The 17,535-nt window shown below is 42.7% G+C and overlaps 1 protein-coding gene across 3 annotated transcripts in view; it reads right to left on the reverse strand.

The window, feature by feature from the left end:
• Positions 1-17,535, reverse strand: part of GALC (galactosylceramidase) — a 71,306-nt gene that overhangs the window by 26,062 nt on the left and 27,709 nt on the right. For 2 of the 3 annotated variants that reach the window (XR_002088470.2, XM_014596399.3), the window contains exons 7-14: positions 16,602-16,732; positions 10,631-10,786; positions 10,279-10,403; positions 8,112-8,239; positions 7,547-7,636; positions 5,211-5,300; positions 3,843-3,987; positions 1,535-1,715 (exon numbers count right to left, since the gene is read on the reverse strand). Coding sequence is in view for 2 of the 3 variants with exons in the window: in XM_014596399.3 (XP_014451885.2) it covers positions 1,535-1,715; positions 3,843-3,987; positions 5,211-5,300; positions 7,547-7,636; positions 8,112-8,239; positions 10,279-10,403; positions 10,631-10,786; positions 16,602-16,732 (1,046 nt within the window). In the remaining variant the exon portion in view is untranslated. The remainder of the gene's footprint in view (positions 1-1,534; positions 1,716-3,842; positions 3,988-5,210; positions 5,301-7,546; positions 7,637-8,111; positions 8,240-10,278; positions 10,404-10,630; positions 10,787-16,601; positions 16,733-17,535) is intronic. The other variant, XM_019481690.2, reaches the window with a different exon arrangement.

The following is a 17,535-nucleotide window of genomic DNA, read 5'->3' on the forward strand; positions in this document are numbered from 1 at the left end:
GATACAGACAGACTGGAAACAGGTGAGCTTTGGGATGAAAAATTAGTCCAGTGGCAGGCAATGATTATTTCAGGCAGAGGGCTGCTTACCCAGTTTTGGCAAGCTGTTGAGGGCCGCATGGGTAGTTCCTGCCCCTTGACAGGTGCCCCACCCTCTGGTCACCATCTTGGGACCAATGTCCTACTGTCTTAGGACCAATGTGCCAGGGCTAGTGCCAGCAGGGCTCAGAGCAAGGCGCAGGCTGGCAGAGGTCTGTGGAGCCAGGCTGGGCTGCACCAGCAGGGAGAGGGGGGAGCTGGCCTGGTTCCATAGAGCCACTGCTGACTGGGACCCTGTACTCCTGCTGCCCTGCTCTGGGCCCCGCTGCCACTGGCCCTGGTACACTGGTGTGGGCCCCACGCCCCCGCTGGCTTCCATGCCCACTCACTCTCGGTGCCCTCCTCTGCCCTGTGGTACAGGCAGGGGGCAGTGCACAGCCCCAACCCTGCACTCGCCAGCAGGGAACGAGCTGGTGCTGAGCACAGGGGAGAGGCATCCCCTCCCCTGCCCCATGGCCGATGCTCCCTGATGCAGCTGCTCACAGCCTGCACAGGGCTATCCTGAGCAGGCACGGGCAGCAGGAGGGGCCGCTTTTTCCCGTGCTCAGCACCAGCTTGTAACCTGCCCCCGCTGCCAGCCTGGGCCCCGCGTCAGCTCCGGGCTTGCCCGTTGGAGCTGCACCATGGCAGCAGCAGGAGCTGCTGCCTCCTCGCTTGCTGCACTGGGCAGCGTTTGCTGCTGCTGCCCACCAGAGCTCACGCCATGGTAGGCTACAGTGCGGCTGCCACCACCGCCTGTGCTGCCCACCATGGGAGCTTCAGGACAGCAGCAGCAGCAGCAAACACTGCCCAGAATGGCAAGCAGGGGGGCCGCAGCTGCTCCCGCCGGGGCGCAGACCCAATGGGCGAGCCTAGAGCCAGCACAGGGCCCAGGCTGGCAGTGGGGGCAGGTTACATGCTGGTGCTGAGCATGGGGAAAAGTGGCCCCTCCCCTACCCCATGGCCAGCGGCCCCGCACTGCAGCCGCTTGCCACCCATGTGGGGATGCCTGTGCCTGCTCAGGACAGCCCTGTGTGGGCTGCGAGCAGCTGCAGCAGGGAGCACTGGCCACGGGGCGAGGGAGGAGATGCTTTTCCCCCCATGCTCACCACCAGCTCATTCCCTGCCCACAGTCCTCCTCTGCCCCCACCCCCTGCCCTTTACCTGAGTTTCCCATACCAGTGCAGCTACAAGAAGCCACATGGTCCCAGGCCAGCTGGCGGGGCAGGGCCAGGCAGGCCCTGCTGTTGCAGGAGCCTGCCAGAGCTTCCTCTAGGTCCTACTGCTCCCAATTCCTGTCATCTTTTACAGGATCCAAAGGACAGATAAATATTAATTTTCTAAAATTTTTAGGGGCCTAGCGGGCCAGATTTGACCCACCCCTGAATTAGCCACTGGCAGCCCAACAGTATAAGAATAATATCTTTTCAGGAACTAAATTAAAAAACTTTACATACCAGTTGGAGTCTCCAATGATACTGATGGTTTGGTCTGCATCAGAAGACCAAGTGATAGGTCGCTGAATCACCACTTGGCGAAGTGTGTAGACGTGATCCCCAGGGTCAGAAGTGTTGACAAAATACTCAAATACTCCGGTCTGGTCCGCAAAATTTGGAGCTTCACTAAAAGCTGGGTTACCTATTTGGAAAAAAAAAACACAAAAAACCCAACCCTAAATCATTTAACTTGCATAACTAAAGCATTCAGTTTCCTTTCATTTCTGCCTGCACCATATTTTCATAAATTCTCCTCCAAAGATTCTTCATCTGGATGATTTGTTTAAAAGCATGCATGCTCAAGAACTAGTATCACTAAAGAATTGAAGTCTGGTTTTATATCAGGCCTTTAAGTATGTAAATACAAGGTCATGCTAGAGGGATAAATTTGAGCATAAGTGATTCACAGGTGAAAAAGTTGGTGAGGTTTCTTATGAGCCAACAAACTCTGACTTGTACTTCAATTTAAAAAAAAAGTTACACTTATAAACTGCCCCTACTAGGAGCAGGAGCTTGACTTCCCTTGGCTTAGACATACAAATCAAGTATTTTAAAAAGGGTGGAGACCACTGTTTTTAAGTACAAGATCACTTCTTGAATTCAAGTGCAACCCAGGATCTATCATGTGCAACTCCCCACACACCAAGTCAGTCTGTGCAGAAGGGAAGGGGCAGGATGAGGGAGGGAGTGGGGCCAAGGAAGGGGCAGGGGTGAGTGGGGCCCTGGCCGGGCTGGCTTGTGGGAGGATCAGAGCCTGAGCAGCTTGTTCAGGCACACCAAGTCTCCAGCCACTGTATGTACCCTGGCAGAGGCCCAGGTGGCACATCCCCCCCCCCCACAATTGTTGCACCCTGAAACCAACCGCATCTGCCCTGGGAGCAGCTGCAGCCAGGCTCAGGACAAAATCTACTGCACAGCAGCAGCTGCCTCCACTGCACACAAGCCCCCTGAGCCTCAATTAGGGAGTGTGCAGCAGCAGGAGCCACCCCACACAACTAGCTGAGCGGCCCCGGCTCCGATCCTCCAACCACCCGGCCCAGCCCGAGCCCCATTCACCCGGCAGTAGAGGGCACAGCAGGGCATGGAGGGGGATTGTCCCACTCACCTGGCCCAGCCCGTGGCAGGAGGTGTGGCTTAGTTCAGTGGTGATCAACTAGTCCATCGCAATAGACTGATTGGTGACCACTGATTTAAAGCATCATTTTAAAACATAATAGACATAGTAGGTACCATAGTAAAACATACCAGACATAGTAAGTTTCTGGTACCCGACAGCAGCACTCAAACCATGCCGCATTGCTTCACTCTATTAGAAGTAATGTAACAGTGTCCACACGTGACTATGGATGGGCTAATTAACAACAATGAATGGAACTGAAAGGTTAGCTCACCCCATGTTAATTAGGAATCAGAATGACACTGTCTTCTGGTATAGGAGACAGTTTGCATGGAGCAATGTGGCATGTAAAAAGCATGGTAAAAATCTTGTGTAAGAATGTTATTAAAACTGCATTTCACTACTTTGAGCAACTGAAGGGGGTAGCACTATCTGAAAAAGAAAAAGTGTAAGTTTTCGACTTTTTCACTATCAGTACTTCACATCCTTGGCAGTGACACTAGATGTAACCCAAGCATGAGAACCTCATGCCTGATTCAAGTGTGGCAGGAAAGTGTTAAATGTAAGTTTGTACAAAATAAATTAACTCCAATCTGGCAACCAATCATTAGTCACAAGGTAGTATCTTCAACACTACACTGGCTATTACCCGTTTTATTATTACCCATTGCCCTATTACCCGTCTTATTATTACCCATGGCAGAGGGAGTGGTACCTCACAGCCACGCAAAGACCTAATCAGGAGGAAAAAAACCTAAAACTAGGGGTGATTATTTGTGCAGGATATAAAATATGTTAGAAGAAGCTTCCACTTATTTTGTATAGTTCTTTGCATGATAGCCTCTCAGTCAAATTAAGAAGCACCAGCCACCATTTAAAAGCTTAACAGCAGCATAATTCATCACTTATGAGTAGAGGTGTGTGCACAGACACATATAGCTTAAAGTTCAGTTTGCTTAATTACTCAGTGTTAATGCATCTGAGTCCACCACTGTCTACAAACAAGCAGAGGCTAGGCTACAAATTTTAAAAGACACATCATTCAGACTGTAGAGGAAACTAACTATATTAACAATTTGTCCTTCTGAGCAACTTAACTCCTCTACTCACAAAGATGGCAGCCCAGACCTCAAGATATTAGAGCTAACTTACGGATATTGAAATCATCCTTGTAATTTGAAGGAAAAGGCTGTGATGGGGGAGGTTCCCTGTACATATACTTCTGGCCTGTCTTGAGGGTGGTTAAAGTATAGACTTCATCTACGTCCAGATTTAAAGTAAATGTTCCTTCAAAAACCTGAAATGAAAAAGGTACAATTAGAGAATCACAATCCTGCAGGATTCTCTTAAATGTGCAAGTTAAATACAAAAATCATACCATCTTGCCTCAGTGTCTGATAGTTCTGCAAGATTACCAAGATGTTTTGGGGGGAGGGGGAAGGGAGAGGGGTTCTTCCCCCATTACCTGAAACACAACCAAAAAGTGCTATACTATAGCCTCCCGCAGACTATACTTGAAAGAGAAATATTCACAGCCTGAATTGTCCATTCAGGTTGGGAAAGACATTGGAATTGCAATGAACAGTAAAAGCAGTACCTGGCAGCATAGAGATCTATCTGGAAACACTTGTTACAGCAGGGTTTAAGCAAGGTCACACACCCTGTGGAACTCTGCTTCTGAGAAGTTGGGCCATCAAGCACCCAGTTTGAAGAATTTCCTGCACACTCACATTCCCATTACTTTGATTGTAACAGATATACTAGTAACAGGGGTTCCTTTCCCCAGCACACTACCAATTCTAAATGTGTTAAAAGCCCATGCAGGTTTCAAAAGCCAGTAATTTTGGCAAAGAGTAGAGGTTGTGAAGTTAAGTGAATCATCTCCTGGCCAGAGAAAGGAGGCCTTGATCCTGCAAATCCCTAGTCAACTAGGAATGTAAAATTGTTGCTGTGCCAGGAACAAAGGCACCTTTAAGCAAGGTTCATGGTAAAAGACTGAGGTTGACTGTAAACCCATTCCTTACGCTTCAAGGATACATGGCAAGAAAGACAAGGGTGTCTAGTAGGACACTGTCATGCTAATAAATCATTTACTTCTCTACTCAGGCCTTCTTGCTACAAACAGCAGAAGTGAACAACAAGGTAGTTGAGCAACATACTCTCAGTAGCAGAAACATCACCAGTCCTCCCTATTCTTACTCAGCACTTCCCTGTAGTAAAAAGCTAATTGTACTGTGTGTGGCCATGTCCATAGGCCAAATTTTGTTTATGTGCAGGAAGTTAAGTCCTGGGTAGCCACACTTCATACCTTGTAAGTAAAGGTAACAATGCACATCTAGGCTACAAAGAACATTCGCTAGTGGCTCAAGCAAAACAGAAACATCAAGCGAACCGAGTCTTTAAAAGATCTTCATTTACAAACCAAATCTCTTCTAATCCCTAATAGTTATCTGGGACTAATAAGAAAAAGCAAAAGGTTCTTACAGAGAACTGATATTGATCAAGTAGTAATTAACCCACCTCTATAGGACTGAGTGGCTGGAACAGGGTGGAATTTGCAGATTCGAAATCAAGCTTCGAATACCATACTTGAAGTGCCTTTACTTTGCTCTGGGAAGAAACAAATGAAAATTGTAAGAAGATTTTTCTTAGGAAATGATGAGGTTTTATAGTTTTGTTGCTCCAGTGAAAAGATGCTGGACCAACAACCCAAAAAAACATCTTTTGCTGCTCAACAAAAAAGGTACAGTTTAGCACAGTGATTCTCATGCAGCACCCCCAGATAGACTTATAACACACTTTGGAAAATGCCAGCTTTTCATTTTCAGTCTGACTACAGACAAATAAGTTCTTGCAAAAGAAAAACTGCAGTTCTGTTGCAAAGAACTCAAAAAGACCATAACTATGAATTACTTTAAATATTGTTTTATCCTGTAAATCCTAATAGCATTAATAAGGCATGACATCCCATGGCACCTTCGACAGGATTTCAAAACACTACAACGTGCCATGGCACCCTGGGGAGAATCACTGGGCTAGTCAGTGCAGCTCACACCTCCGTCTTGTTAGTGGATCTTTGCCCCATGTCAAAAAAGCCTTTCTAAAGAGTGGAATTCCTTCCGAGTCTACCATTAAATTCTCGGCTTCCATTTCACGGATGACAATGCACTGGTGCCAAGCATGAGAGCAGTTCCTACACCTGACAGCAGCTGGGTTAAGACCACTACATGCATTTCACCGAATCATTTGGACAGCAGATAAGTGGCAGGATTTGGTTACATTAGAATGATTAATAGAGTCAATTAGTATAATAAAAAACGGAAATAAAATGGTTTTGAACTGGCTCATATTCTGTCAACCATGTGGCAGATTAACTATTCTGTAATAAAGACCACAAGCCTTCAACAAGTCTTTTAATTAAAAATTACAGCAAATTCAAAGAAGTATTTTACACTTTTCCTGAAAAAGTTACCTTATGGTTTGCCAAGCAACCTATATATGGTTAAAAGTAATTACTTGGTACATGCCCCAAGCAGGGCTGGGTTCCAGGAATAATGCACAAGTACTATCCGAAGTCTGTCATTTCAATATTACAGTTACAAGTAAGGCATTAAAAAAATCAAACCTATTAATACAACAGCCTGCTCAGCTGTGAAGGGGTAAAAAGAACCAACCCTACTAGAAATTAAAACCAAGTGTTTATAAACTGTTCCGGATACTGTGGGTGTTAGTGGAGGCTACTGCTGTACTGTTCACATTTCACTCGAAAAGAGCCAACTCAACAGACACTCTTGAAGAAAGAGGTAGAGTATTTTCTCCATCAGGAAGAACTATTTGAACTCAAACACAGACTTCTACTCTTTAGCAGAATAGCTGCTATACGCATAGCATCTAGCTGGGGGGTGGGAAGGGATAAGTTAGGTCTACCTTGTGCAGATAACCTGAGGAACTAGCACTCAGAAGTGAGCACCAATATTAGCCTTGCATAGAAACAAGAATCCCTACAACATAAAGCTCTATTCATGTTACTTGCCCATGAATATGCATCTGGAATGTATGCCATAGTGTTTTTGCCCAGATGCTCTAGAATTTTTCCTAATCAGTTACATCCATTACAAGACCCCCATATCTGCCTTTTAGTAATAACCACGTAACAGGCACTGAAAGACCATCAGCATCCAAAAAAGTTTGCCTACCTCCTCACTGTAAGGGTGAGCAGCTTCCAAAAGAGTTAAAGCTGTAGCATGGGTTGTCACCCACCTCTCAGCTTGGCAAGTTAGCAAGTCCAAACCTGGGCAGATTCATAGGGACAGTAGAGGTGCTATAGTTTAAAACTGGATGGGAGACTGGGTTAGATGAACAGCGTGGACAAGTGTTTCACAGAGAAGAGGATCCATTTAATGTGTGGTTAACAGATGTGTTAAGTGCATATTAATCAGTCCCACAGGGAAGGGAAAGTCTAACAGATATCTAGATCAATTGCAGGAAAATGGTTTTCAGCTGCACACCACTTAAGCTATTATCACAAAAAAAAGAAATTAAGAACAAATAGAATCCAACTTGCTGTTGGTAGGTGCTTCTAATACGTATTAAAAAATGCTCATCTTTCAGTACCAATATGTAGGGCCTTTGTCACTTAAATTAAAAAAAAAAAAAAAAGGTACCTCAATGGTAGCAGTAGTTGCTACATAAGCAAATCATTAGAACCCACCATCCACATACACAAAAAACTATTCTATTTTTGTCATCTTTCTATAAGCACTTGGAGTACATACAGTTAATTATACATGGCAGCAACCTGAGTGCAAATCAAGAGTCAGTATGTCAATATGCTACTATTGAAAGTATTTACTTACAAAGGTTCCTTTGAGGTAGAAAGTTGCTTTCTGAGATGACACACTGAAAGGAAGTAGTCGGGGCCTGATGCATTCAGAATGGTTATGAGTCTGGAAGTAACATGAATGACAACAAATCGAAAAACAACACTAAAAATTGATCATTTGCCAACTCTGATGAAAACCTTAAACTATCTGCCAAAAGGAAAAAACAATAGGAGTGCAACAAGGGATCAGTTACCAAAGCCTATTTGTTTCAAAGTTCAATGCTCTTCTGGAAGTATTGGAAGTTATATTATTGCTGGCTGATTTCTTTATTTGGTACACTGTTTAAAATGGCAAAAATGAAGGGGGAAATCATTCGCTGAACAAGTGTTCCACTGCACTATGTATTACAAGTGTGAGCTAACCTATATTTTAAGCACAATATCTAGATAACTACCTTTATTCAAGACAAACAAGAGAGCTTCTATCTGCTAGTATCATAATATTTCGCAAATACAGAATTTTCTGCATTACAATTTTCCCAAAATAAAACACTCGCTAGAGCATAATTACTTTTTTTAGAGTTACTTGAGAACATTACCATAGTTTCAATGATGATAGTAAGATTGCCTAGGCCATCGGTAAGAGCTACATAGCTGCCACCTTTTTTTAAGTGTCCATCCGCCTGCAGATAGGTCCAGCCTGGTTGGGTGAACTGGGTTGTATGTGCTGTGTGACAGTGGAAAGAAAGCATTAAAACTTAATCCCAGGTTCCATTTTGTAGTTTCCAATCCACAGTACACTTTACTTTGTTTTTTTTGTTTTTTGGTTTTTTTGGTTTTGTTTTGTTTTTTTTGGGGGGGGGGGGGAGTGGGAGTGGGGACAGAAAGGACAACAGAAGTGCCAGGAAACGTTTTTGTTATTTTAAAGAATCAAGATGGTAGGCATTACTGATTTTTTCCCCCCTAGTAACTGAACATTTTGCTACAAAGAAAAATTATTTGGTCTGTGGAGTCTAGCAGAAGATCTAGGTCAGGGTACTTCCATGATCTATCACTACGGGGAAGGGACAGGCTATGTAGGCCACCTGCTCTGGTGACCACTTCCCCAGGAACATGAAAAAATTATGGGTTGGTCAGAGTGGCCACTGGCTAAATATATATGTTGCATGCATGTAAAATGATATGCATTACACACACGCAAATTTCTATGATTGCAAAAAACAAGCACTACAAATTAAAAAATGGAAGAAAAACTATATCCTTTTTTAAACGAACATAAGAAGAAATAAAATCCAAGTCCAAAGACTCAGCTATTAAAAGGAGATCCTGAATCAAAGTACTGTCTTTAGAAAAAAAAAAAAAAAAGTATTGATTTTCTCAGGCAGCTGTAACTACTTTAGCCACAAAAGCTATAGCAATAGCCAAAGACATACTATAGTTTCATTTATTCACAGAAATATAATAGATCAAAAAGGCTATGTACCTTTGTTTTCCTGCTCTAACTAGTTAAAAGAGTAATAGTCTTCCCAGTGCCAAGATAATTGATTTCATAGACATTCGGGCTGGAAGGGAACTCGGAAGATCAAATGAGTCCAGCCCCCTGCCCCAGGGGCAGGAAGTCAGCAGGGATCATAGGATCCCAGCAAGATAAACATCCAGATGTCTTTTGAAGGCGTTCAGAGTAGATGCTTGAGCCACCTCCAGCGGCAATCTATTCCAAACCTTGGGGGCTCGGACAGTAAAGTTCTTCCTTATGTCTAGCTGAAACGGTCACAGAGGAGTTTGTGACCATTCGACCTCGTCATCACTTGGGGCACTCTGGTAAACAGACGTTCCCCCAGAACTGGTAAGCACCCCTGCTGAACTTAAAGGTGGCCACCAGATCACCCCTGAGTCTGCACTTTTCCAGGCTAAAGAGTCCCATGGCTCTCAGCCTTTTTTCATAAGGTCTGCTTTCCTGACCTCTGATCATGCACGTGGCTCTCCTCTGTACCCTCTCAAACTACTCCACATGCTTTTTGAATTGTGGAGCCCAAAACTGTACACAGTACTCCAGCTGTGGCCTCACCAAGGCCGAGTACAATGGGAGGATGACGTCCTGGGATTTGAGAAGCATCTATGGATACAAACAAGCGGTTTGCTTGCTTTACTAGCCACCGTATCACATTGCAGGCTCATGTTCGTCTTGTGGTCAATCATGACCCCCAGTGCCTTTCATCTGTAGTGCTAGGCAGAGTAGCGCTGCCAAGCCTATAAGGATGCTGCAGGTTTTTCTTCCCAAGGCGGAGAACCTTACATTTTTCAGTGCCAAAAGAGCATCAGGTTCTTGTCCGCCCATTTCCTAAGCCTGTCAAGGTCAGCCTAGATCACCCTCCTGTCTTCAGGTATGGGTGCTTTGCCCCAAAGTTTGGTGTCATTGGCAAACTTGGCCAGTCCGCTTCTGATACCAATGTCCACATCATTAACGAAGATGTTAAATAGTATAGGCCCAAGGACAGAGCCCTGGGGGACCCCACTGGTCACAGGGCACCACAACAATTGACTTCCGTCAACCACCACCCTCTGGGTCCTACCACGGAGCCAATTCCCCAGCCAGCGGATCCTGGTGTGGCCGAGGCCATAGTTAGCCAGTTTTAATTGAATGTTTAATGAAATACAAGATGAAAATTACTAAACACCACAAAATAAAAGTACTTTGTACAAGGTTAGTGTAGCCTTTTATACATAAACTGCATTGCCTCTATTTGCACCCATCTGAATTTTTACCTGTGATCCAGATAGGAGGTTCTACTTTGTAATGGCCACTCCAGGGTTCTTGGGCAGTCATTAATCCATTTCGGCCAAAAGGCAATTTTTCATAATAACTGGCCACCAAATTCCAAGCAATGGTGCTGGAAAATAGATTTTTTTTTTAAAGTCCAAAACAGATTTTATGCAATAAATTTAAAAACAGAGCACACATCTAAGAACTTCAGATGAAGAAGTTACAGACACTAGGAAGGAAACAACAGCAAGATTAACTGATCCAGGAAATGAGTGGGGTGCACAATATCTTAAATAAAAGTGATGCACAAGATAGGATATGCTGAAATTAGAAAAAGCGACTGCACACACTTACGCAGACATGTTCCCATTCACATAGTTTTGGTTCATGACCCGAGCCCAGCAGCCTGCACCCACTTCATCATTGAAAGTGCTGTAATCTTCCGAAGACCACAGTTTCTTCTTAGTCAACAAGGCTGCACCCACGGTTTTTGTACCGGGGTAATGAGCCCTGGATAACATTTATGGAAAAATGAGACAACATTTAACACATGGAAAACTTGAACCACACCCAAACTGCCCAAAGTCTGATGACAGAACAATCTACGAATTCTATTCCAGGGAATCCCCAAAACTAAAGCAACAAGGGACCTCTGGCAATAAATGATTTGACAATATCTAGCCATCTGCAGCAATATAAAACTGTTCCTAATGGCTAGTTGCAGACATGGAGGGAAAAAAAAAAAAAAAAAAAAGAAATGGCATTTTAAACTCTGTATGCCCAGAGGAAGCATTGCGTTAGTTGGACCTAGTATGTCCAACATCTGTACAGATCAGGCACTTGAGTGGGGCTTTTTGGTGCTTTTACCTAATAGTTGAATCAGCTTTAGATAAAAAATGTGCCAAAAAGCCCCATTCAAGTGTTCGATCCATACAGGCGCTGCAGAGCCAGGCTAAACTAATGTGCTGCTTCTTCTGGTAAAGCACGTTTTTTTCCCCACCATATCTATCAGGAGCCTAATATATTTTGTCTAGTTTTAAACTCTCACACCTACCCAGCAAAGTTTTCTCCTAGTCCGTAGCCTAAATAACTTCTTTTTATCCTCAAATTATTCTATGCTCCACCTTAAATAAATCTGAGTACTCATGCCTTTCATATAATTAGACTGTAAAAATCTGCACTGGGCATCTTCAAAGTCCCATATAGCATGATCTTCTCTTCCTGTTTAGGCTTTTCATTTTTCATAAACTGGTTCCATGAACTTTAAAAAGAGTTTTCAAGTTAAAGCCACAATAAAAAGCATCAGGTCTGAGACAGGTGCAACAGGCAGAGGCTATAGAAAAATTAACGTGCTGGAAGCCTATAATTCTTTGTGAGGAGTTCTTCCTTTATTGCTAATGCAGATATCCTCTTTCAAAGGACTTGATCACAAACACATGGTGCTTTGGTTATCACCGACTCACTCTCGTATGTCAATCTTATAAAGTAAATCATTATCAAAAGGGTATTATCTCAGAAAGATATTTTTTCTTCCAGCTGAGATAAGAGTAATCAAAAACAGACTTTTAGTATCACCTTACTATCAACTTTGTTCCATTTACAGTGTGTGTACTGTCAGACATCCATTTCTCTTGACTTCACTGGTCTGTGCTTAAATGAAACAGTTGCACCAGAAAATATACATTTTTTTTTCCTCCCTGAGCAGTCAGGCTGCTTGTAGACAGCTTAGAAAAAATGGAGAAAAAAAAAAAACACAAACCCAAAACCCCACAATGTGCTTTACCAGTGGCACACTACTTCAACCTGGCATCTTATAGATAAGGCGCTTCAGTGGGGCTTTTTGGCACTTTTAGCTAAAGCTGATTCAGTTAGATACTAGATAAACGCACCAAAAAAGCCCCACTAGAGCACACAGTCTATACAGATGTTGGGCAATCTGGGTCTAACACGCTGCCTCTTCTGGCCACGTGCTGGGCTCAGCACAGGAGCACGCCAAGTTTAAAGTAAAGCGCTGGGTTTTGTTTGTTGTTGTTTGTGTTTGTTTTTTAAATGTCTGCAAGCCACCTCAGAGGTCAGTGAATTAACAGTGATGATGATAAGCATATGATTTGCTTCTCTTTAAGCATTCCTTATCCCCTGGATCTTCTGCGGTCTCTCTCTAACATGCAAATAACTCCACAAAGAGTAGAACATAGCTCAAGTGTTCAAGCCTCATTACTCCACAAGCTACTAGTTAGGTTTTTTGTTTTGTTTTATTTTTTAAATAGTTCCAGTAATTACCTGATTCACTCATATTCCTACTACAGTGTTAAAGAGTGCATTTCTTAAAACTAGTAGTACCAAACAAGGGTTCACTATTAGAGGAATCCGTATCCAATTAGATTTATATATGCCTTCAGTCTACTGACTCAATCATTATTTAAAACTTAGCTTGAGTTTCAGCCTTCTTTAAAAAGAAAAGAAAAAACAAAACAAAACATTTTTGTACCCTGGCAGCTTAAGCCACCTTGACCTGAAAACAAGATGCATGATGTTAAAAGACAGGAGATACATTATAGCAAGCAAAGAACAAGTTCTCTTCCCAGAAAAAAGCAAGCCCATATTTTTCAGCTTGTTCTACATTTAGCGGCCTCTCCTGCTGGGGTTTCCCTGACGGTCTTAGAGTTACATGGCTTTTGTTTTACACGGGATGCATCCTTTGGCAGACCCAGTAAAAGAGAGTGGGCAAACCACAGTGCCCTGCAGCCATTTTCAGCTAGAACAGTTCCAGCCCCAGCTCTTTTGGGAGCACTGCATCTGGTAGGGTTTAAGTGCTGCAGAGAGCATACGCTGACCAATGCATCAGGAAAAAGCTATCAGGCTCCCTGATGCCCTTCCACACCAGGAGATGGAAAGTAGCAGGGAATGTGTTTCCCAGGCTGAAGTTAAGAAGCTTTTTATAGCAAAATTCCTTCAATAGACTTCTAGACTTATTTTGGAGAAGAGAACTAGGAATATTTTACCTGGAAGAAGCAGTGGACTAGTGTCATGAATAGGCAATGGAGGTCAGCAGGTTTTGGGGAGAGACCAAGTAACAAGGAATAGGTGAGAGTGCCATATGGGACAACTCCTGGTATATTCAGAAACATTGGGACTCTGCAGTGGCTTTCTTCTCTGAATCATTGACCTAATCAGATGTAGTGGAGACCAGTGATTAGAATAAATCATCTTAGTATGTGGAATGGAAAGAATGAGGAAGGATATGAGAAGACATAGGATATAGGAAGAGAGAAAAGAAGGAAGAGCCACATGGAGCATCATCAGAAGAAACATGTTTGGAAGTGCCATGCAGGAACAATATTGAATAATGCTCACAGCCATTTTATTAAATAAAATAAAAGCAGTGGCTGCTTTTCATTGTCTATTCTACTGCCATTGCCAAAATTTTACTACTTCTTCCACATTTCAAACTTTCAAGCAAGAGCTAGATATCAAATCCTGAATTTTAACTATACTAGACCTTTTGGTTCTATGTTCATATAGCACCAATAAATTAAAGTCCAGTTCAGTTCATCACTATCTTTCCCATTTGCTATGGTAACAATACCAGTGTCCAACATATCCATGCATTTTTATGGTATAGCATTTATTTAACATGAAGTGTATTGTATATAGTATGCTATGGCGCAGTACAACTTCCATATAAGGTCGGTTCTTTGGGGCCTGACAAAGATGGGTCCAAGGTATGTCAGAGACACTGACAATCAAGGCAGTCATTATTAGGAAACATTTCTCTATCCTGCTTGCCATAGTTATCATAAGAAAACTCTTTAAATCTTTAGCTTACTTTTGAATTACTTGATCCAACCCTCATTTTTCACATGGAAGAAAGAGGTTTTTTAGTTTCTCATCAAAATAGAAAAGTGTCAGTTTAATTTTTTAAAGAATTCATTTTAATATTGACTGGACCTATTATTAGGTGGACCCACAGAAGGGGATGATGATGAATTGCAGCTTTGCCAGGGCCGTACCAACTTGACATCACAGCAAAGGAAGAGTCCCCTAGGCTTGTACAAACTGGGCATGTCTACATGAGATGTTTACTGCAGAGGTGCCTAATTAGCTCTGTAGTAAGCATCTTGGTATTTACACGTGCACAGCAACACAATGCAAATGTAGATACCAAGGAGGCTGGCTGGGCCATGAGGGTGCTTCACAATGTGGAGGCTGCTGCCTGCCACCCTCGTGACCCAGCCAGCCCCTCTGAAGCACGCTGAGCTGGGCCAGAGCAGCCTGACACAGACCCCTGAGGCCCCTGCCACTTGGGGTTGTTCCAACTCAGCTCAACATGTTGTGGTCCCAGACACGCATTGAAATATGGCACCCGAGAACAATCAACTGTACTGTGCATTGGAGTTTATTGCTACATGCGAACAGCACATGTAGATGCACCCACTTATTCCACTTGCACACCTAATAAGTGGACCTCAGGTACAAATGGGCAATTCTGCTCCATTCTACTGAAGTCCCTCAACTTCCATTAGTGCTTCTGTAACACAAACCTCTGACCCTCAAGTCCCAAAATCAGCCAAAGTGGTATTGATATACAAGTTGGGTGGATCCTCTTTCTGGCTGATTTTGTGACTCAAAGTCAGAGGTTTGTGTTACAGGGGCAGAGGCACTAATGGAAGTTGAGGGACTTGAATAGGATGGAACAGACTTGCACTTAAATGCCTAAGCCCACCTAAACACCCAATAGGTGCAACAAAACTATGGCCCTTAGTGCAGCCTGGGCACTCAACTAGCGAACCAGAGATAGAATTTGCCACATTTGCATAAAATTTCTTTCCTGGAGTTACCTCACCATCAAGTCTCCATTCGCAAAAAAACTTTCTAGATTTCCTTCTTCTCTCTCTCTCACAATTTAAGGGGTTTTTTTTCCTTCTCTAAAATGAGTTTGCTTAAGAGTTATATATAGGGATACAGAGGGAACTCTTCCTCCCACAGATGTACTTCAGCAGATTCACCTGCCTCTCAATACTACATACAAATGCAGGCCTCAAACATGAATAAAGTATGCAAACTGGAAGATCCCAATAAGCCAAGCTAAGAGGAGAAGAGTTAAAAGCATCAGTAATTAGATAAGTATCAGATATTACAAGGCTATATTCAAAACTTGAAATTTAGATTACTGCTTCTGTGAAAAGCACACAAGCATCCAATTTAATCTAGTACTAAGAAAATCAAGTCAGGCAGTTTCATGGGCTTTTATCAGATTCTACCCAAATAAACTTCACTTACTTAACAAAATTAGTACTGAGAATCAGCAAGTTGATTTAAAATCAGGCACCACTTTGCTGAATTATAACTAGCCACAGGATTTAAATTCACTTCAAACACTAAAACAGTTTTTATCAGGGCAGCCCTGTATGGAAACTATAAGTAGCAGAATGTCTGCAAGGCTAGAGCTGAAGTTCTTTTTGTGCACCTACTCCAGCAGTCCAAAACAGTCAAGGCAACCAAAGGAGTCTGACTTACAGTCAAGGCAAATGTTTAACCTTAGAGTCTCTTAACAGTAAGTTGCTGCTCTCCCAGAACAAACCATGAATATACTGATGTTCAGACTTTGTCTCCCAGAGTAAGAAGAGCCACTCTAGGAGAAAAACCAGGGAATAACTAGGGTTACAAATCATTCCCAGGCAAGTTTCTCTTGGGAGAGCAAATGAATATGGCACTTCCGTCAGAAGAGAACAAAGTCCTTCAGCATCGCTTCCCCACTCCTCATGGAGACTGTGTTGCTTGCAGGAAGCACAACACGTCCCCTTCAGAGGCCCCACTTTGTTCTGCAGGGAAATATAGATTAACCATAGGCAGTCTGGGTCAGCCAGTAAGGGCTGCTCTATTCACTGCTGCCATCAGTCACCAGAAGACTAAAGAAGCCTCCAGAGATGTGTGCACAGTGTCAGCACTGTGAGCTCTCCACTTATCAGGGCCTCAGCAGACAAATGTGTCTGTACACATAACTCTGGGTAAGTTTTTCAACCAGAAGAACAAACCTGGGAGAATTCTCCCAGATTATTTGAAAGTGTGTACAGAACCAGTGTATTTCATTGATGCGGGCAATTACCTCCCTCTACCAGACTTTGCTAAAACTAATAACTGACTTGAAAAGGCTGCATTAACCAAACCAAAAAAAACCCTCCCCATTTAATGTCAGACAGTTTAAGAAAGCCAAGCCTCTCAACAAACCACTCCAAGATTTTATATGAAAAAACATAATAAAGATCAGAGCTAGCCACCAAGAAAGCATCTTAATGAAAAAAAAAAAAAAAATGAAATGCCCTACCCTATAATATCGACCACTCTATGGAGCTCAGAGTCAAACAGCATGGCAATGGAAATTGGTTCCCACAGTCTATCGCTGGCTATGATCCTCACATGCTGTAGATCATGTTTATCCAAGGTGTATCTTAAGAGCTTTAGAAAGAGAGAAAGGAAAAAAGTAGAAGGGGAAAAGGAGAAATATTTTTTTTAAATTATCAGCATTATAAGTAACAACAGAAAGCAATTTTTCCTTTGTTACTAACTGGACTTTAAAAACTCATACATGTACCACAACACACCATATTCATATTCTCCTTCTTCCTGTTAAACCGAGACAAAGAACAAGAGTTATACCAAGAGTGTGATGTACTTAAACAATAATACCAAAAAGAAAGTGTCTTAAGAGCAAGATGTTCTACCAATGCATCAAATCCTAAACTATTGGATACAAGGGAGGGAAAACAAAAAACATTGTTCTTGATCTCACACAGAGTCCATGTAAAGTTAAACAAGGACAAAGCACGCTATACATCATGACATAACCTATTTGCAGATCAGCCATTTACAAAAAGTTATTACTTTGAGCATTACAAGGCCAATATGCAGAAGGATAGAATAATATCTGAATATACAACCTTACTAAAAGTAGAGACTGTTCTTGTGCTAATCAGCTAGCTATTTCAGTTTTAAAAAGTTCAAGAAAGAACAGTTCAAAATAGATGGCAAAAATTTCCAGTTTCCAATCTCAACTGTGCCACTAACCTAGTCTGGTCTTGGACAAGCCATTTAAATACCTTGTAGCTGGAAAAAGACAGTAAAAACAATACTTTCCTATCTCACAGGATGAAAGATGATGATTAGCTGGACCTGATCTTCAAACTAGACATGAATTACAAACATAACACTGAAAGGAATGATCTGGACCAGGGGCAGGCAACCTTTTCCAGTTGTGGGCT

This window comes from Alligator mississippiensis, chromosome 2, assembly GCF_030867095.1.
Source record: "Alligator mississippiensis isolate rAllMis1 chromosome 2, rAllMis1, whole genome shotgun sequence".
In the NCBI taxonomy this organism is placed as follows: Eukaryota; Metazoa; Chordata; order Crocodylia; family Alligatoridae; genus Alligator; species Alligator mississippiensis.